The sequence below is a fragment of the Poecile atricapillus genome, chromosome 17 (assembly GCF_030490865.1).
Source record: "Poecile atricapillus isolate bPoeAtr1 chromosome 17, bPoeAtr1.hap1, whole genome shotgun sequence".
Taxonomy (NCBI): domain Eukaryota; kingdom Metazoa; phylum Chordata; class Aves; order Passeriformes; family Paridae; genus Poecile; species Poecile atricapillus.
This window is the reverse complement of record NC_081265.1, coordinates 3,825,676-3,846,430: the sequence shown is the minus strand read 5'-3', so window position 1 is coordinate 3,846,430 and position 20,755 is coordinate 3,825,676. Positions and strand designations below refer to the sequence as shown.

The window sequence follows — 20,755 nt, the reverse complement described above, 5'->3', positions numbered from 1 at the left end:
TGCTGTGCTTCTGAGAAGGCTGTTGAAAAAGCCAGATTTGCTGTGTGGGCAGTAGGAATAGAACCAGGGTGAAGTACCAGTGTGGAGAGGCTGAGACTGTGGGTGGCACACATCCATGGCATTTCTTTCTCTCATTGTGGCATTTGAAAAAAACAGAGGCAAGCAGGGATGCATGGTTATGATGTCTTGGCTCTGAAGCTGGCTAGTTGTGTTTGCAGGGTTCTGCAGCCTGCTCTGGGTTAGTATAAACACATCTTTCAACTTGTAAGAAACCTGCTGTGTTTCCTTGAAGGATGTCAGCGAGTGTGTAGGCAAACCTCAGCTGCTTTTCTTCTGGAGGCTTGGTCTCCCAAATAAGATTGTCTTGAGTCTTTTCTCAAGTCCATGAATTCAGTGGCAGCTGAAGGTATTTGACAGCTTTGGGTCCCAGTGACTCCTCGGGGCTGCAGAAGGCAGCATTGCACTGTGGACAGGTCACTGTAACCATCAGCTCTCTGCCACCGAGCTCTGGTGCCCCTGAGCTCTGGCTGCTGTTGCTTGTGCTGCCTAAGCTCACAGCCCTGCACACAGCTCATGGGGCTCAAGGGGGAAGGAACAGGGAAATGTGGAGGGCTGAAAATAACCTCAAGAAATTTTTCACCTTCCCCATCAGCCCCCCACCACAGATCAAAGTTATCTAGAATGTTCCTTAGTGTAGGAGGGATTCTCACTTCAGCTTGTCTGAGACCAGGACCACAAGGCCTGGGAAGAGTGAACTGAGAAACCACTCACCAGGATCTGCTTCTTCTGGTGACACCAGGTGGCAGTTTTTGAAACAATTTTTACTTTAGCTGCCTCCAAACTCTGTAGAGTTGAGAACTGGAGCAAGCAATACTGGTCAATTAAAATGGCCATATAATTTTAACTGACATAATAAAGACTAATGTGTAATATATATTTTTTCATGCAATAAAATCGGACAGGAATTAATCTCAGCTAAGCAACCAAGTTGTACTTCCTTACTTGCTACAATTAACATTTTTCTATGCAGTGAGATTTTCTAGCATAGAAATACTGAGAGTAGAGGGTGATGGCCACGGGCTTTCTAGTTGGCCCAAGCATTCTGATGTGTAATGCTTTACTGAGGGTAACCAAAACTAAAAATCCTGTCTGTATCTCCTGTCCAGCTCCTCTGAGTCAGTGTGATGAGCAGAGCCTGGTTATATCTGTTCTCCATCTGCCCCTTCCTCCGTCATCTTCGCTATCATTAATTGTTAATGTCCTGCCTGAGAGACTGTCTCTTAGCACAGTGCTGATGGGATCTTTCCATGGAGAATTGAGGCTGGAGTGGATTGGCTGGAGACAGTATCCTTGCTGTGGGAAGTTTGCTGTGTGCAAGCTTGGTGCTGCTGCTCTTCCAGTTACTCCTGTTCATATCTGGATGTGGGCAAGTGTCAGTGTCAGCTCCATGACCTCTGACCAGTTCATTGGGCCAGATGTGGTCTGCTGTGGGTTTGGGAGGGGCCTTTTGAACCCAGCTGCTGCACATGGCCTTCGAGGAGACTTTCTGTCTGCTTACATCAGCTGCTCCATCCCATGCAGGTGATTTCACATCTGGTCGGGTGTGGACCACGGTGTGGTCACAGGGCTTTAATCTAGGCAGTGATAATTCTAACAGAGTAGTAGAGTGCTGGCAGGGGGAGTTGAGATGTCATTTCTTACCATGTCATGCTCCCCAGGTGGTTAATGTGTCTGTAAATCACACAAGTGCTTTCCCGTGGTTTTGCTTTCTGCTACTGCTTCAGCTGCCAGGATTTCATGGGCCACAGATCTCAGCTTTTGTCAAAAGTGCAACCTCCTTGCCCTGTAAAGGTACTTGGTATGCGTTTCCAGTGCCCTGAAGCATAGCTGAGGGCCCTGCTAAACTCACTGAATGCAGGTTCTGAGATATTATATTTAATTTTCTTTTATCAGGTTTGCTTTCCCATGGAATCTGTATTTTTTCCTGTGTCTGTGCAGGGAGTATGGGAGTATCCCATGGCATTTCAGAAGGTTAGGAGTTTCCCCTTACCTGGTTGGTCTCCTGGTCTGCTCCTGGGAAGCCCTTGGAAACCCTTGTTGCTCTTTCCCAAAGGTGATAACGTGTCCTCCAGTAACCAAAAGGTATCTGTTACCTTGCAAGGGCAGCCTGGGGCCTGCAGGCGCAACTGCTGCTGGCTGTCTGTAGCACAGGTGATGACTCTCTTTTTCCATATTCAGGACAGACTGGCAGAAACTTTCTGTGCTTTGAAGCTATCACACCAGGGAGGGTTTCTACAGTTACAGCAGTTGCAAAAAAGTTTTCTCGCAGTCTAGAGGGAAACCTTTGTATCTAATTCATCTCAGACTCTAAATCTCAAAGATAGCCAAGTAAAACCCGCAAAGTTTGCACCAAAGGGCTCAATTTTGTTGGCTTTTTGAAGGGGATGTCAAAAGATGTTCACAGTATTTAGAAGCATTGTTGGATTTATTTATTTATTTTTGTATGAAAATTTCACTGGCTGGTATTTCCATTTCCCTTCTAAGCCATTTGAGATTATATTTCTTTTGTTTCTTTCATTAAAACTATTTTTATCCCGGTTCATGGGACTGTACAAGTAGAAATAAAAACTCCTTGGTATTTCTTTTCCCATCCTATCTGTTCTTCATCCCCAGCTCCTTTCAGCTCTCCCCAGCTCTCCCCCCTTCCCTCCCCAGCTTGCCTTGAAGGGCTGGGAAAGCCAGAACAGGCGCATTATGTTGCCTGTCTGATTGTTGTGGGGTTGTGTTTGTGTGGGGAAGGTCATGAGACAAAAAGACCACCAGGCAGGGGTGGGTGGGGGGTGTTCAGTCCCTTTCCATTCAGGCCTTTTGGCAATGGGTGGGAAGAGTCTTGTTTGCATGACAGGATTTCAGGGGGCCATTGCTTTTTGTTTAGGTTTCTTCCACTGCTGCTGCAATGGGCCCTGGAGGGCTACAACAAAAGTAGATCTTATATTATGAGATTCATGGGGCTGAGGCAAAGCTGTCACTGCAGGGATGACTGAGCCTGACCAGCCACTGTGCTCTTGCAGCCTGGAGATTGTCAGCAATTGCTCTGGCTGGGGTGCCATGTCCAGTTGTGGCTCTGGTGGGAGCTCTGACTCTTGTGGGCTGAGATCCTTAGTGGGATGAATGTTCTGGAAGTGTTCTGTCTGTGGAATGAGGGCTAGAATGCAGAGGGACAGCTCCATGGACCTGCCACAGTGGCTATGCTTCCCTGAGTATTTCTGAGACTTGCAGCAAGTGACTTTTATTTGCAGCATCTGCCTCTTTCCTTGCTATCAGGTCGACATTTTTGGAAGCATTCTTGTGTTTAAACAGCACTTGCTTCTTCATCATCCCGTGAGAAGCTGAGCTGCTGTCCCTGGCTGCAGGTCTCCCCTCACCCCATCCTTAGAAAGCAGCTCTGTCTGTATTTGCCAGTGATGTGCACAAAGGCAAACATTGTCAGGGACTCATTGTAACTGTCCCAATTACCCTGATTTCATTTGCATAAGAAGATTGACCAGCCTGTGGTAGTGGCATTGCTTTGGCTGTCTGATATGGGACACTGTCATTTGGGAAGCAGGAAAAAACTGGAATACCCAGGCTGGATATGGGATGGAATAGAGGAGGGCTGTTTTGGTCCCTGCCAGCACGAGTGCTACAGCAGCACTTCCTGGAAGGAGGAAAACTTGTCAGATCTCAGGCACTGCAAGTGCCTGATCATGCCTGATTGAGATGTAAGAGCTGCCAGCTTCCCTAAGATGCAGATTCCAGGTACCTCAGGTGCCTGAGCATCTGGCTGTCCCATATGAGTAAATCCTTCCCCTGCATAGTGTGTACGTGTGTATTTATCAATTGTTTTGTCAGTAGCTCAAATTGACTCTGCTCAAATGCTCAAAAGCTCAAATGCTTCTAGACTAAGCAATGACCAGCCATGTCATGTCACTTCCCTCAGGCACATGTAACTCTCCTCCTTGTGTTTGGATTTTTTCCAGAAAGGTAGCTGTTCCTGCAGGCAGGCACTAAAGCAAGAGGAAAGCAGCTGGGATGGAGCAGCAGTCAGGAAGCAGGCTGAAATGGTATGATCTCTTGACCCAAAGCAATAGCTAGTGCTGGTAGGACTTGCTTGCACTGCAGCAGCTGCACAGTTCTCGCTCCTCTTACTGGATTGAGAATGATTCATATTTTCTCTCCCTTCCCCCCAACGCTTCATGTAATGTGATCTCCCTGTGCCCAGGCTGGCAGATGGAAACTCAAAACTCTCTTCTGTTTGCAGTAATGGCTCTTCATGGGCTCAACTGGCCTGTGAAGCTGCAATGTTCAAGCTTGTGAGCTTTGGCAGAGCAGCCTTTCTGTCCCCCTGCCCCTGCTCTGTGTGTGCCTGCACACACCCACATCCATGTCTTCATCTCCCTGCTGCTTCAAGGAGAAACTCTCACTTGGAGATTTTTCCTTGTTGCTTGTGGATATCACCAAGCTTAATGTGCTTCATGGAGATGCTTCGACCTTTACTCCATCTTACTCCATCCTTCAAAATCCCCCCTCTAGTATTTGGAAATTTAAAATTTTTATTAGTTAGTTATTAGGTAGCAATACAGTAGTGTGTCATGGAGTGTGTCATACAGGAAGTTCAGCTACAGTAGTATTTTAAGCCTCTTGCATCCTTGGGTGAGTAACTTTGTCTCTGCAAATTACTTTGGTGATTTGTAATTTGGTAATTACTTGGGTGAATTACTTTGCCTGTTTCCCAGTTCAAGAGTGGAATTCTTTGTGAAGTGAATCATAAAGAGCACAAATTACCATTTTTCAAAATGTACTATGTCTTAGAGACCTGATTGCTAACAGCCAGATCCCAAGTCTCTGTTCTCATATTTTTGGACCTTTCTGAGAGGGATTGATGATCCAGCCTGGATTTCTGAGGAATTCCTTTGTTCTTTCTTTGGCAGGACATGGAGCAGGGAAAGAAATCCTTATGTGTTTTCTCAGATGAGATGCTGCTTGTGCTCTGATTCCAGGACATTCACATTTTTTGCCTGAAATTACCCACATTGGTATTGTTATGTTTGTTTGGTGAAAGGAACATCAAAAAAGAAAGGGGCAGAACAGATTTTCAAGTTGGGGCGCAGATGGGCCCCTCATGGTTCCTCTAGCAACCCTTTAAAAGTATGTTTGACTTCCCTGATGTGTTGAAAAGGCAGAGTAGGGTCAAGTCTTCTGTTTAAATTTGGGTTCTTTCCATTGTGTTTGTCTTTGCAGAGAGTGTCCTACCTTCTACTGCATTTCTATGACCTCTCATTTTAACTTATGTGTTAGTGGGGTCTATTTATAAGCAAGCAAAACATTTGCTCCAGACACTGAATTAGATTTTAAAAGGTTGTTCCTAACAAATATGAAGTGAAATACTATGATTTAAGGCCTTTCACTATCCCTTTTAAGCTGAGTCACTGTGTCTTTTGCTTTGCATTAGGAAAATGGCTTTGGCGCATGTTCACACAGGGGGATCTAGGAGGAAACAGAGACACTGACCACCCAAAAAAGGATGGGAGGGCATCCAGTTTTCAGCTCTGCTAGTGAGGTTCAAGTAATAAGGTGCCCTTTGAAAATGCTTTGTTTTCCCCAGCTGTGCAAAGGGAAGAGGTGGATGAATAATAATACAGAGAGTTTTGCTTGAAATTCACCAAAAGGCGGGGAAAACACTGCTTTTTTATTTTCAAGCAAAATATTTCATTTCATTTGAGCTGAACCATCTGGGCACTCTGAATAGGAATGTAAATGACAGTTTTTAAGGAAATGTTTTGAAAATGGCAATGTCCAGTGCTTTGGCTTTTTAGAATCTGAAGGAACTTCTAAACAATCAATATTCAAATCTAAGGCAAATTCTCAGCAAAGTCTTGGCATGACTGAAATCTCAGAAGATCTCTTTGCTTGGTAAAGTTTTGTTTTGAAAAAATATATCCTTGCCTTGTAAGTGTGACAAAAGCCCTGCAAATAAACAATATCATGCATATAAACTGCATCTTGTCCTGCCCTTGGAGCAGTGTTACACTTGCATCTCTTCGGCTGCTGCTTGTAATTATCCTGGTGCTTTATCCTATCGGCTGTTTCCATGTCACTGGTTCAGTTTTACTACAGCTCCCTTTGATGGGGGCAGTCTGACCTTTGGTGGCTGCTGTTTGATTTGCTGTGGGTTCATGAGAATTTGTTGGCAGGGAGCAAAGGAGGTGCCCAATAGTGGAGGAATTATACAGGGACAGACGATGGTAGCACTGTCTGCTCAAGGCAGTTTTTCTGCTCCTGGATTAAAGTTCATGCTGTGTTACTTGTCTGTCTCTCTAAGGCCTTGTCAAGTCCATGTGGGAAGCTGTTCTGTCTGCACTATTTCACTTTGTGCTGCTCAGCTCTCTCCCTGACTCATTTCTACTCCCTCTTTCCCCTTCCATTCAAGCGGCATCTTTCAGTCTTCCCCATTCAAGGTCTGTCTTTGCTCTCTGCCCTGTGTAAAAGTTCCATGCCCTCCCTACCATTCATCACCTCTTGCTCATTCACCTCCCTGCTTTCCTTTCTCCATTCATCTGGGCTTCCCCTCAGCCAGTCTGGGCTGCCCTCTCCCCCTGCCCCTTCCTCAGTCCTCCTTTTGTGTCTTTGCACTCCCTTCTCTGTGGCCATCCAAAGCTCAGCAGTCTGCAGTGTGCTCTGTGAGGATGCTCTTCTAGAAACTGGCCCCAGCTGATGAGCAAATTAATCCTCAGTGGAAGCCTGGTGGGACTGTTTCAGGTGGATTTGTCTCTCTAGTTACTCTGCAGATGTGAAGATTTCTTTCCCCCCTCACTTCCTGGAGATGCAGCATGATGCATGAACAGGAAGAGTATTACAATTTCCTGACCTTCCTCTTCAGTCTGGTCTTTCTGTCTCTCCCTCCTGGCTTGTTTCCCCTTTGTTTGCAGTAGTTGCAGTTCTCAGGTGACTCTTTGGGAGGTTGTTTGGATTTCCTCATTCCTGAGGAACATAACATGAATTCTCTTAATTATACTGGCTCTGTAATTATGGTTGTTGCCTGTGTTCTCTGCTTCCTTCTTTTAAATCATCTACTTGGAGGCTGTATCAGTTTTGTCAAGCTATCTCTGCACTCCAATATGTGTTTTAAGTGTTCCCCAGGAAAAAGAGCTTATGAATTGTATTAGCCAGGGCTTGTTGTTTCTGGGTCTCAATGCAGCCACGACCCTGTGCTTTGGATGCAGACACAGGAAATATAGATCACAGCCTCTGCCAAAAATTTCCCAGCTTGCTGAGCACCTGGTCCCCTGCAGTTCCCACAGTGCCAGCAGTGTGCAGACATCACCCCACCATATTGGAGGAGCAGGTCTCTGCTGCAGTGTGGCAGGAAAACAAAGTGGGAGGTCTGTTGGCCTGTGGGTGCCCATGGTGGGCTTCAGCTTTGAATGGTTAAACTGCATTCAGGCCGGTCTGGTCAAATAAAAAGGGAGTATTAGAGCTTGGGAAGAGTGGATAGGCTTGGAGGAAGCAGGTGCTCTGAAAGCTTGTGTGTGCCCTGTGCCTGTGGGAAATCTGATCAGCTCAGTAAAGGAGGAAGAAATGAGGTGGAGACAGGCAAGGAGAGGGGGTCTGTGTGTGTGTGTGTGTGTGTGTGTGTGCAGGTTCAACTGACAGGACAAGCTCTCTTTTTGTGGGAGGCTGAGAAATGACCATCCACTTCTGTCTCATGAGGCTAAAAAGGAGCCCCTGATACAGTCTGGCGGGACTCCCAGATTCCCTCCCAAAGACCCAGGCTCTGGAAGGATTTGTCAATTCTCTGAGAAGGACTCTTTCCCCTGATAACTGTCTCAAAGTGGGATTTCAAACCCTACTGTGGTTTGTTGTTAGGCTGGTGAGTGTGTAAAAGAGATTCCCCATTTATTGTGCTTGTGCCCCACAGAGACATTGAACCTGGCAGGGCACAATTAGCTCCAGGCCAGCCCTGGATCTTGTCAGCTGCAGACAGAAGTTTCTGCTCCAGCAAGGCTTGGATTGGGAACTCTGCTCAAACAGCACTTCTTCCTATGAATTTAGTTGCATTCCTGTTGAGGAGTTTTAGTCTTTGATTTGCTTTAAAATGTCAGATGCATTTTCTTTCTGTTTGAAAACTTACAGCAGAGAGAACTCTGGAAACACTGTCCTTTGTATCCAGTAAGAGCATATAGGAATCCAAAATGCAGCTTGATTTTTCTGATCTGTGGTTTTACAACTTTGGCATTTGGACAAATCTCTTCTAGTCTTAAACCAAAGCATATTTGACATAGCAGACACTGGTGAAGTGCAAACACTGCAAAAATTACTATTGCAGTTCAATGCAGGGAACCTGCAGTCTGGGTGTCATCCAGGAATGATTTGGATAGATCACCTAAGAAACAATGCAAACCACCACAGCTTCCAGCAGTCTGGCTCCTTCCTGCAGCTCTAACTCCTGTGATCACCCTGGAAAGATGCAAGTCAGGATTTCTTGCTCTCAAGTGTTTAAATGGTAGAAGTTAGAGAATAATTAATGCTCCCTGCTCAAGGCTGCTTTTGGAACCAGCCTGTCTGCAGTACCTTTGAGATGGTTATGTCCTCACAGGGTAGTGCCAGTGCCTACAAGGCATTGCAGGTAATCATGTGATATCTTTGTCTCCTCTTCACAAGTCTGACTTAAACTTCTGCTCCAGTTTAGCTTGGAAATCAGAGTTTCCTTGGTAGCTTGTAGTCCCCATGACAGAGCAAAGCCAATTGTAAGAGACCAATATGAGTTAAATACCTTTCCCAGTCTGTTTAGCAGGAGTTTTGCTCTATGGTTGTTCTCTAACCAGAAGTGTGGTTTGAATTCCAGTACAGGTAGGCAATTTTGGCTACACATGTGCTATGGCACTTGTTAGCTGGAGCTTTAAATGCATCTGTTTAACTTGAGATTTTCTGAAACCTAATAGCTTTCTGTCAGGTCAGAAAGCTGTTGAGATCATCTAGTCTCTCCTAATGCAGACAAGAATGTTTTCTGAGTGATCTTTTGCTTCACCTCAACTATACCTCATCTCCTAGGAGAACTTGCAATTCAATTGTAAAACTTCTGGTGATGTTAGTGAGATGCCTCACTTGTTAATAGTAAAAATAATCAACTTACTCTAATCTAAGGTACTGTCCAGTTTGACTTCTAGCCCCTAGATATGATTATACCTCTGTCATGGTGAAGATTCCTGTACTGCCAAATTTCTGTTCCTCTGAACAGCGATCAAGTCATTGCTTAACCTTCCCTTTCATAAGGTAATGAATTGAGCCTGTCAGTGCAGCCAGTCAGACTGTACCAGCAAAAAGTGCCAAAGAGGTAATGTCACCTCATTTACAAACCTGCAGGTCATAGTTCCTTTTTTTGCAGGCAGTGTTACCTTGAGAGCCCTCACTATAATGAGCAAGGGATTTTTTTCCTCTGCCAGGAGTGGCTGCTGCTGAAGATGGCATTCCCCACTCTGTACATTAGCTGGCATTGTTGGCTCCTGTCCAGATGGCTTTCTGTTTATTTTAAATATAATATATATTGTTTGACCGTACCCTGACTTACCAAAAGACCTTGCTCACACTTAGTAAGTTGCTGATTTAACTCATCATGAGCATGATACAGACTTTTCCTTAGTGTACTCCAAAGTCACTAATGAGAATTCTGTAGGAGGAAGAATGAATTCTCATGGGACCCCATTAGTAACATTGCCATGTGATGGTGGCTCTCTGGCTTAGATTTATTTTTGAGACCTGTCAAATAGTCAGATTTCAGCATGTTGAATGTGTGATAGCCTGAGTTTATGTCACAGTAAATCGTCAGACTCAGGGTTGTCTGGTGATGTCAGATGCCCTGCAGAAATTAGTCATATCAGTGACCTTGGCTTATGATCTGCACCCTGTTTATGTTCTCATTCACATAATATCAACTGGACATATTCTGTTTTTTATGGTCCGTTCTGACTGGTATTAGACCTGTCCTCCTTCAAGTGTGCATTACTCAATATCAGTAATTTGTTCCTTTGCTGTGGTTTTGCTGTTAGACCAACAAGACCTGCTGTATCCCATTAAATTCTGGCTGGGCAGTTTAGGGAGCAGGGTGCATGTCTGTCACTGTGATTGCACAGGAATTTTGGAGACATGGTTGGAAGGGCTGTACTGCTGATTCAAATCTGGAAGAAGGGGAGCAAGCAGATCTTGATGTTCTTCCAGTTTTCCCAGACTTGCAGAAAATCAGTATTTGTAATGACTTTTTAAAACCTTTTGGATGAAAGTTACCTTGACCTGCTGATTCAAAACTAACTTCAGCAGCTGCTGTGTAACACTCTCCAGAGTTACTGCTGCGACAGAAAGTGCATCATCATGTGATAGAGATAATTCATTGGGCTTTTGTCCACATACAGAACAGAAACATTTCAACTCCCCTGACTCTTTCACACTGATATCACCAACTTTTTCCAGGTAATATCAGGCCAAAAACCTGTTTTGAATGAGAAGACTCATCTGCCTGATCTGTACTAGCATAGATGCAGCTGTGACAGGAGACCTTATCCATAGCAGTGAGTTTTACAGAAATCTTTTGTATGATTAGTTGACCCAGGGGTAAGCAGTGATCTGACTGCAGGAACTTGGCCTGAAATACAGCCTCCACTGAACAGCTCTTCTCACGGTTGTGTATCAGTTTCTGGTTTGCTTTGGTTTTTCATTATTATTTTCTTTGTAGCAGTAGTGATTAGAGCTTGTCTGTCTCTCAGTTATGAGACTGACTGTGCATGTTTATGTCTTCTGGTGAGTTATGTAATCTAAATCAATGCAGCATTTCACCCAGAGTGTTGCATTTTGGATCTGAATGAAGTAACTTACATATTATGTCCCCTCATGATGTAGAAGCCCTGAGAGATGTAATTAATATTAATAGAGAATTTTGAGATTTTTCCAGTCAGACATGTCTAAAACCATATAAACAATAATTATGTGGTGAATGAAAATATCATGTATCTTATGATACTATGGATGTTGCTGTTTTCAGCTTTTGATATTTAATGCCTTACACATCCAGATGAAAAGTGGGATTTGTTTTATCTAGACTCTAGAATTCATTGCTTCAGGAGATTGTGGAGGCCTAAAAACTGGAGGAATTCAAAAGGGGGAGCAAGAGACTGGGCATTCATACATTAAGAATGTTTGGACCAGTGCTGACAAGCAGGTCTGCAAAGTTATAAACCCCTTGCCTCAGGATTTAAGAAAAGATTTTAACTGTTCAGGTGAGTTTGGGCACACCAATCCCTAGGTGATCTCTTGTTGGCTTCATCTTGTCCACAATCTCAGGAATGAGAGATAGCACCAGAGCTTGGGCTGGTGCTGTTGGATACGTGATTCACCAGTCTGGGTCACAGCCTGCCCAGCCTGTTACTGCAGCTGAGACTACTACCCATGTAGGAATGTGCAAAGTGGCCAATGCTGGATCAAGATTAAAAATAATATTTTCACCTAAAAAAACCCACCTGCAACTTTTTAGAGTGCCTCAGCTTCTTTCCATTAGTCTTAATGCACTGCCATAAATAATAAAACAGGAAGAATCAGAGCTGGAGAAGGTTCAGTCTATAAACATGTCTCTTTGCATTAAGCTTTGTGGCATAATGGAGGGCATCTCCTGCCACCCATGCTGTCTCGTTAATCATGTAATTATCTCCCTCACTTTCAGTGCTGCATCTCCTTCCCTCTCAGTGCTGCTGGTAATGGAGCTTCTATTCACCCTGGCTTCTTTCTGGGGAGTGGCTCTGGTTTCAAAGCCTGCACAGTGGTAAATTTTGAATAATTTAGTTCCAGGTGGCTTGAACACTGTCTGTAATTCCCCATCTGAGACTAGAGGCTGATTTCTGCAAGTATTCTGCCAGGAGGCTGACTGGGAGAGAGGCAGTGGGATCGCTCAGAGTGGTGAGATGTTGATGTGGCCAAGGACTGAAACCCCACTCATTGGGTCCTGTGAGTGCCTCCCAGCTCTGTCTTCTCTTAGTGTCTTAGCAAGGACTTGCAGCAAGAAACCCAAAGGAGAGGATGTATAAGGAAGAGAGTTGCATTAAAAAATGAGCATGGAGACAGAAACATGAGTTTGGGTACTTGGCTGAGCATGATAATCTTCCCCTGCAAGCTGTGGGTCAGAAATTGTAGGATTTGGGGTCTCCAAGTGTAGGATTTGCTTGGCCTATGGAGGTTATGGAGGTGTGACCTCTGTAGAGTCAAGAAGTTCAGTGTGGTGTCCAGTGGACACTGGCTTTGGAAAGTTTGATAGGTTTCTGCACCTGAAAGCACCCCAGAAGGCCATCTCTGTTCACAGTGTCCCTGTGTTGCTTGGCCTGGTGGCTTGGCAACTGCCCTTTGCCATTGTAGCCATCATCCAGCCACACTCTGAGTTCTGCACAGCCCTCACTGTGCTGGATCACATGAACACAGGTGTGGTGCCTGTGCCCTATAGATGCAGAGGTCACAACACCACACAAGTCTGTGGGCTCACTCCAGTATCTTGGCAATACCAAGAATCAAATCTGGCTCCAAGCCCTTTTTCCTGTCTGCCTCAGAACTGAGTAGTGGCACACTCCTGAATCTTCTGATTCTCTCATTCTTGTCGGATCTGTGCTTCCACTGTCTCTTTAGATGAAGTGCTTCTGCAGAAGGTAGCAACAGATGGTAGTAATGTAGGTCCCTTCCTTGTCTTTATGCCTAAGACAGTAGGAGAAATAAATTAGAACAGAAATGCCTCTATAGATTGACCAACTAGCTCATGAACCCAGTCTTTCAGGCTATTCTGCTCCTCAAGGAAAAGGAAATCTTACACCAGCCCCCTCCATCTCCACTTTGCCATGTGCTGCATGCAGAGACACACTTGCCCAAATCCAGGTGACAGGACCTCTTCTGTGGAGTGCCTCCTGGTCTAGTGAGTGCTGAGCTGGGCAGCTCCATGCTCTCATTGCAGCTTTCTTGGGGAGCAGGTGTGTTTGGGAGCACTGCTTGGTGAGGAAATAACCCCTGTACTTAAAAGCAATCTGGCTTTTGAGAGCTCGGTGATGTTCCCAGCCCTCGGGTTCACCTCAGGTCAAAGCAATCTAGCATGCCCTAAAAGTACTGCTGGACAGCCCTTAATCACTTTATATTGTCTGGGCAGTGGTGAGTAAATTCATTATTTACGGGGGAGGCGAGTGTGCCAGCAGTAATGTTTCACCACATGTGTTCAGGCAGCTCAGATGAGGTGACTTTAAGTGGTGGGAAGCTAGATTTCAGGGCGGAGGAATATGCACTTACCTCTGGCTGGCCTTCCTCTCTGTTGGATCAGGGCTTCTCACATGCACTTCTCAACTCTGGAAGAGAGAGCAGGATCATTAAGCATCCCTAGATTGCAGAGACTATGCCACCTAAAATCTGAATTCTATCCAGCAAAGCTCAGCGTGGTTTCTGAAATACTGGGAGATGAAAAGATGTTGCATGCAATTGACTCTCCCTTTCCAGTGGAAAAGGGCCTACATGTAAATAAGAAACAGGCCAATTATTGAGAGCTCCTTTCTGGTGGGAAATGAATCGGGAGTTGCCATTTCTATATAATAGGGAGGAGAAGCTAAAGCTCAGGGCAACTTCTTTGCAGAATCTCCTAGTCTGGAGCAGAGCTGGGGTGAGTGCCAGGAGGCCTGATACTGCCAGGCCAGTCTCTCCCAAAAGCGAAGACACAACCAGACCTTAGAATGATTCAGATTTTAAGGAACTGGTCCAACTCAAGGCCAATTTCCAAATTAGATGAAGTTGCTTGGAGCCTTGCCCATTGGAAAGACAACTGTGGCTTTGGTGATGTTGAGACAAAGCCCTTCAATGAGGAAACTATGGGTAGTAGCAAACTGTTCCTGCAATCCTGAAGCCAGCCAAGGATCCTCCTGTTGTGCCCAGTTCAGCTGTTGACTCTCCAGCTGCTCTGATGCCCCTGAGGGCTGTTTGCCATGGGGAGAGGAGCAGCTGGCTGCACTCTGTGAAATGTCTGAGTTTTCCCAAGATACTCATTGTCTGTCTGCAGCACCAGCCTCCACCCTACTTGCTCACTCAACCGTGGCTGATGTGTCTTTAATTAAAGAAGAGAAACAATTTGAGATTTTATTTTCTTTCCTCAACTGAATTTCCTCTTTTCATCACAGTTTGTGAGGCCCCCTCATCTTACTTTTGTCTTGTAGTTTTGCTGTGGGACCTTTCATTTGTGAGTGTCTCCTCAAATATAAGGAAGAAACAGGAGAAAAGCAGCTTGTTGTGGGCCAGGGAATTAAGATCCTGGGTCAGATGGCTGCTACGGTCATTAACATATTTACATTTTTGCTTAAGAGCCTGGTTGAGGATCAAGGGAGTTAAGGGCGATTGTCATTGAAATGCGGAGGAAACCTTGCATGAAATTGCCGTTAGTGTCTGGGGGGACGAGGGGGGGCAAACGGCTTCCTCATCCCTGATCACTTGTCTGCCTGTCCCTGGACAGGCAGAAGGAGCTGCACTGAGGGAAGGCACCGTGGTGCCTGTGCTGTGGGAGCTTTGCTCCCCGTGGGGCTGGAGCCAGGCTCAGCACAGCCCTGTTGCTGCCTCCAGGCCCTGTCTGTCCTCGGGTGAGACCCTGATGCTCAGCTGGACTTGTGGGACAGCTGGCCCCAAAGGAGATCGTCATGGATAAATGCATGAAGCGGCTAGCAAAGGTCAGTTGCCTCTTTTATAATTGATGGAGCTGAGTGTTTTGAGTCTGCTGTCACATGTTTTTGCACTGGTGTGTCACCTGGAGTGTTGTGCGTAGTTTTGGGTGTCACCTTATGAAAAAGACATGAAGCTGTGAGAGAGCATCCAAGGATGATGCAGAGTCTTGAGGGGAAGCTGTGTGAGGTCATTTGGTTTGCTCAGCCTGGAGGAGACTGAGGAGAAACCTCACTGTGGTCTTCAGTATCCTCATGAGAGGCAGTGAAGGGGCAGGTTTTGATCTCTTTGCTCTTATGACCAGTGACAGAACTCAAGAAAACAGCTAGAGCTGAGTTGGGTAGAGGTTTAGGTTGGATATCTAAGGGTGGTTGTGCACTGGAACAGGCTCCTTAGGGCTGTTGTCACAGCACTGGGCCTGTTTGAGTTCAAGAAACATTCGGACAATGCTCTTGGGCACATGATGGGATTCTTGGGCTATCCTGCATTGGGCCAGGAGCTGTATGGAGCATGGAAGACTCGATCCTGATGGGTCTGTTCTAACTGGGCACATTCTGTGATGCTGTGATTTGCCATGTGTAGGGACACAGGATATGCAGGATTTGCTCAACACCTTGATTTTTGTGTATAGCTGTGATACCAGAAAAAGGGTTTGAAGCAGTTTGGGGTATTGGTGTGGATTTTGAGTGGTGACAGATGAGATTTTTGTATGCTTTTTATAGAGAAATGTTATACAATTAAAAGAATTGTTTAAAAATAAATAAGATGACTTCCTTACCAGCTGGGGCTGGCAGTAAAACATTCTGCTCCAGGTTGTGGAACCTGTGCTCTGGCCGTGCTCTGAAGTATTTGAGTTCAGACGTTAGTTGTTCATTGTTTGTCTCTTACGCTCATATTGTTCAGATCCACTGTTTTACTTCAAACTTTTTTCTAATTATTATCATTAACATAGTGCCAAAAAATAATTATATATAATAACGTGGAAGAGGAGAAGAGACTCGATAGCCAAATTACACTATAGGAAACACCAGCTACCTTCTGCCACTGCTTTGATTTCTGTGGAGCAAGCAGCAAGACTTCAATGAGCTGAAGGGGGAATGCTGTGCCTATTGGTGTGAGAAAGAAGCAGATTCCCTGGTAGCCACCAGACAGATACAGCTTCAGCTGTGCCTTTGGAAGCCAGCAGCCAGTAACAGCAACATCCTGAGTGACAGGATGTATCGGCTCCAGCACTAGTGAGTCTGAAGTCATTTCAGACTTCTGAAATGTTTCCTTGTGGGCTGGTTTGAAGCTCTGAAGTGGTTGTGTAATTTCTGTTCTTGGTTACAAAATGCTTTTTGGAAGGCTTTAAAGCAGAACAAAGTCTGGGAAAAGTGGTTTGTGATCTCAGCAGCTCTTTTGTTCTCTGGGGGCCTGTGTGCTTCAGCTCTGTATCTCTTCTGCCCTTTGAAAGAATAGCTGTGTTCCCTGGGGCTGCAGCCCTTGGTCTTTCCTACAAAGTCAATAATCGTATGGCATGGGGAGAGTCCCACACTTTGGGTGCTGACCCTGGCCCTCAAAGTAGAGAGGTACTTAAGCCTTCAAGGAGCAAATGGTTTTGTCCTAGACAAAATAGATTCTGACATTTTAAATATCAGGATCAGTTGAAGTGGTGCAGTTAAGTAAGATGTTGGTCAGGTCAAACGTTTTTCGGAAACAGGGATGAACAAAGCAGTGTCTGTGGGATTGCAGGTCTTAGATCCATTCACTGAATGACTCATCTCCCAGGTCCTACAAATTCCCCTTGAGAAAGGTCATCCCAGGTATTGTGCTAATAATACTTTATTTCCTGGGTATGTGTGTCTGGGATTGGGCACCACAAATAGGCTGGCCTGAGAGTCACAGCAAGAGCCAAAACTCATCAGAGCTGAGCCTGAGTGCAGAAGCCCTGACTTTTGGGGTTGGTTTTAGTGTTTGATCTGTTAACTCAAAGCATCAGAGTGAGCTGGAGTAGGGGAGTTAACTTCTCCAGGGATTAATATTAAGCCTTTGTTTAACAGTAAACAGCTGATGAAATCTACCTTTGGCTCTGGGAGCCATCTGTCAGGGAGCTACATCCAGGCCACCTCACAAGGGCAGGACAACCTTTGGCAGAGAACAGGAGAGAGTGCGCAGCTCTTACTGTCCACAGGTCACTTGGTTTATCTTGTTTTGTGAATCCACTTGCCCCCCAGCAGCTCCTTAAAGAGGGGCTGCTGCTTTGACCAAAGGCAGACAGCCCTACTCCAGCAAAGGAGCTGTGGCCCCCCCTCCTCAGGTTAGACAGCTCCTCCTCAGCCCAGCAGCTGGGGAGAGCCGAGCAGCAGGACAAAGGTGCTCAGACCAGAAGGAGATGGAGCCAGATCCTCGCACATGGGGACTGCAGCCTCTAAGCAAGCAGCCCGTGCCTGAGGCTGGTGTGTTTTATAGCTGTTCTGCTTGCTGCAGAGCCATGCCAGCCCTGTTGCTGGCAGGCTGCATCCTCTGCCACATCCTCCTTCCCACCTCCTCCCTTGCCAAGGCAGCCTGTACTCCACTGTGTCTGATCGGTGCCCGGCGCCTGTTCAACTTTTGTTCTCCATTAGGAAAGACTGAGGATTGTCAGGACCTTTATGGCTCTGCCAAGGCCCTATTATGTCCCAAATGTTTCCATGAAAAGACTCCCTCCTGACCACCCTGCTCCTTGACAGCCATTCAATCCAGCCAACAAGCTTGATATCATTATCTACAAAAAGAGGCCAGTGAGCACCAGGGTCCTCACAGCCAAGTTTGGGAAATCAAAGGCAAAATCTCCCAGCAACAGAGAACTGGTAGAGATCAGACTGCACCAGGGCTAGTGCAGGCTGGTCTGGCAGCTTGCAGCCACTAGTTTTCCAAGCACATCAGAAACATGCTCGGCATGGTGCCAGCACTGGCTTTGTCAGGGCTGAGGCTGCGCCCTGTGAGCTGGCAGCCCCTCACAGAGTGCCCTAGAGGCCACTGGAACAGTCACAAGTTTGGACAGCCTTGTAAAGATGTCTTTTTTAATCAGTGGCGTTTCTAGATTAGCCACTTAGGCTCAGGGAAAACAGTGATGTTTTTGGTCAGTGGGATTCACTCCAGGTCTCACCTGGGACTTTTCTTCTAATGACTCTGGTTTGTATTCTCAAAATGGCATGTGGCTGCCTTGTCACTTCTAGTTTGACATGGTGTTCATCTGCTTTGCTCCCTGTCCAAAGATTTTCTTTCCCAACTGTCTTAAAATAGCTCTTCAGTAGTGAAAGTACTTAACAGAGTGAAGGCATCTGTAGAGACGATCTGGAAAGGTGACTGTCAGAAACACTGAGCATGGAAAGGGCTTGAGGAGGGATAGCATATTGTATTAGGAAACAGAGGAGTAAAACTCTTCAGTGCATTTTATCTCACAAACTGCATCTCTGTTTTTCATGATGTTCCAGATAGAAAGAGACATAAAAATTAGACAAGAGAAATGATGATGCAGAGGGAAGGAAGGTGAAGGGAGCTGACGTAGGTGAAGCTTGGGTGGAGATGGGATGGTGGTGCCTGGACTCACTCCTCTCTACAGCAGGGTACTTTCCAGTTCCTGGATGATTGCAGGGCAGTGTCACCAAAGCCTAGAACAGCCTCTGGGTCCCTGTGGGTCTGCAGTGGGTGATAAATGCATAGGAGGACAGAGTTGTGTGTAACATGGGATTGTTAATTATGGCACTCTCCCCTCCTGTCCCAGTTTGATCCTGACAACACTGGCTACATCAGCACTGAGAAGTTTCGCTCCCTTCTCCAGAGACACGGCTCGGAGCTGGACCCCCACAAGCTGGAGGTCCTGCTAGCCCTGGCAGACAGCAACTCTGAGGGGAGGATCTGCTACCAGGACTTCGTCAACCTGGTGAGTGCTCTAGCTGGCAGGGTCTGTCAGTCCTTGGCCCTGCTTAAAACGTGGGCTGTTGAGGGACAGTGTCTGTCTCTTTCCCTCCCTTTATTAACACCAGTGTTTGCTGCATCACATTCTGCATGGACTTGCTGAAGCATTCAGTGGTGACCGAATGCTTCAGCAGGAGTCAAATTGCTTCTGATTTTTCCAGGGAAACAAATTTGCATGGGAATGAACTGTGGGAGCTGTAGTAAGATCATGAAGCAATGGCTGCTGCTAGTTTTGAGGTTTTTGCTCTCAGTATCAGTTGCTAGCTGCTGTAATGAGCCACTTGTTTGCAAGCAAAGGTCTGTCAGTCTGGATGTCTCCTGTTTTATCTAGAGATTTCACCACTTCCAGACAAAAATACATAATGTTGTGTTGACGTGCTAGGTGGGGTTGTATTGCACTGCTGTAGGCATCAACAGCAACAAGGATAAAGTGTTTCTAGGTCATGTTCATTTTATCCCAGGTGAGGTGTCTTAGAGTGCATGAGTCATGATCTTGATGCTTCTCTATCTCTACTAATGAGTCAATTAGTGAAGGGATTGCTCTGTTTCTTGTCAAGGCAGTTTGTTGAGTCAACACAATTGTAGACATGTGTTGTCAGGTGCCCAGGATGGCTTAGAAATGTTGTTTGCAAGGTATCTTGGACACTGGCCATTCAGGGGCTTTGCCTTGTTCTTGCTCTGTCATTGAACACCTGAATCCCAGCAGATTTAGTGCAATGTTAATATAAGCCTGGGTGACAAAGTCAAAGAGGAATGGAAGTTGGTGACATCTCTGAGGTTTCTCTGGAAAGCTGGATGTGTCCTTGATGCAGAGTACAGTAATTTGCAGTGTGTTCTTCAGACAACGTGGGGATTTGATCCCTTCATTTGTCATGGTCACTCATGCATGTGTTCTTGGTTTAGAAAGAAAATGTCTTGCATATGTCCTATTTTTACATTAATTAGAAAAGTATGATAACATGGCCTAGCTGTCAAGGACCTAGGTCATGACCTCTATCAGGCTGTGGGCAGTGTCAAGGTGAAGTTACTTTGTTGGAATGACATAAACCTTCTGTATCTAACTGGGCTGTCTTGTAAGCCCCTTGCCTGTGTCTAGATACACAGCAAAATAAATGCAGCAACTCTTAAAAAGCTCACACAGTGTGAGGTTTTCCTCTGCTCCAGCATAACAAACAGTGTGGTCTTCAGTGCTCAGCAGAGTATTTATAGTAACAGCTGCTTGTTCCACAGTTGGGGATATTCAAAGTACCGTGCAAGCATTCACTAATTGGGCTGCACAACACTTAGGTAGCAGGAAGAGGCATCATCAAATTTCTTTTGCAGAAATGATGGCCTAGGGCCAGCCAACACATTGGCAACAGGCTCAGGAATAGAACTGGGCTTTTTCCTCTCTCCTCACTCCACAGGGCTCAGGAGCAGCACAAGCTAATGAGAGGTAGGTGGGAGGTGAAATGCTTGGACATTCTCCTCCTTTGGGAATAGGAGGCTGTGCCAGCTCACACCCAGCTGATGTGGTTTCTGCAAAACGGCAAATTTCCTTCAGTACTATTGAATGACTCCTATAAAGAAGCCATTGATTTTCCTGTCATCAGCCCCTCTATCCTTGTCTGCATTTTTTGCATTTTCTAATCAATAGGCAATGCAAATGCCAAAACATTAAACTACTTAAAAATGACATCTCTCCTCACTTTTCCTCTAGCTTCTATTGATAGACAGCATCCAAACCTTTTTTAGGGCTCCTTCTCTTTTCCCTACCTTCTGAACTTTATTTTGAACTTCTTGATGGAAAGAAACACAGTTGATACAGAATCACTGTGAAATTAGGGATTTCCTTCACCTCCTAGCTGGCAATCCTCGGTGTGGCGGTGTTTAAGTGCGTGTTTGTGCCTGATGATCATTAGCCCTCTCTGCTTTATGCTCAGGTTAATTTGTCTGTTTCAGTAGCTTAGCAAGAACTGACCTGCTGCCAAAAATGATGGTGCTGGGTGTGGGGATGGGCAGGCTGACCTTTTACTAAACCAGGAGCTTTACAAGCATGGCTCTCTTTATGTATGGTTTTCCTTTTCTC

General features: G+C 45.7%; 2 protein-coding genes across 2 annotated transcripts in view; one reads left to right on the top strand and one right to left on the bottom strand.

The window, feature by feature from the left end:
* The window catches only part of LOC131586022 (sterile alpha motif domain-containing protein 9-like), a 248,996-nt gene that overhangs the window by 165,041 nt on the left and 63,200 nt on the right, over positions 1-20,755 (bottom strand). The window lies entirely within an intron of this gene.
* RHBDL3 (rhomboid like 3) overlaps positions 1-20,755 on the top strand; it is a 56,165-nt gene that overhangs the window by 18,134 nt on the left and 17,276 nt on the right. The window contains exons 3-4 of the mRNA XM_058852780.1: positions 4,020-4,103; positions 18,494-18,652. Of these exons, the coding sequence (XP_058708763.1) occupies positions 4,020-4,103; positions 18,494-18,652 (243 nt within the window). The remainder of the gene's footprint in view (positions 1-4,019; positions 4,104-18,493; positions 18,653-20,755) is intronic.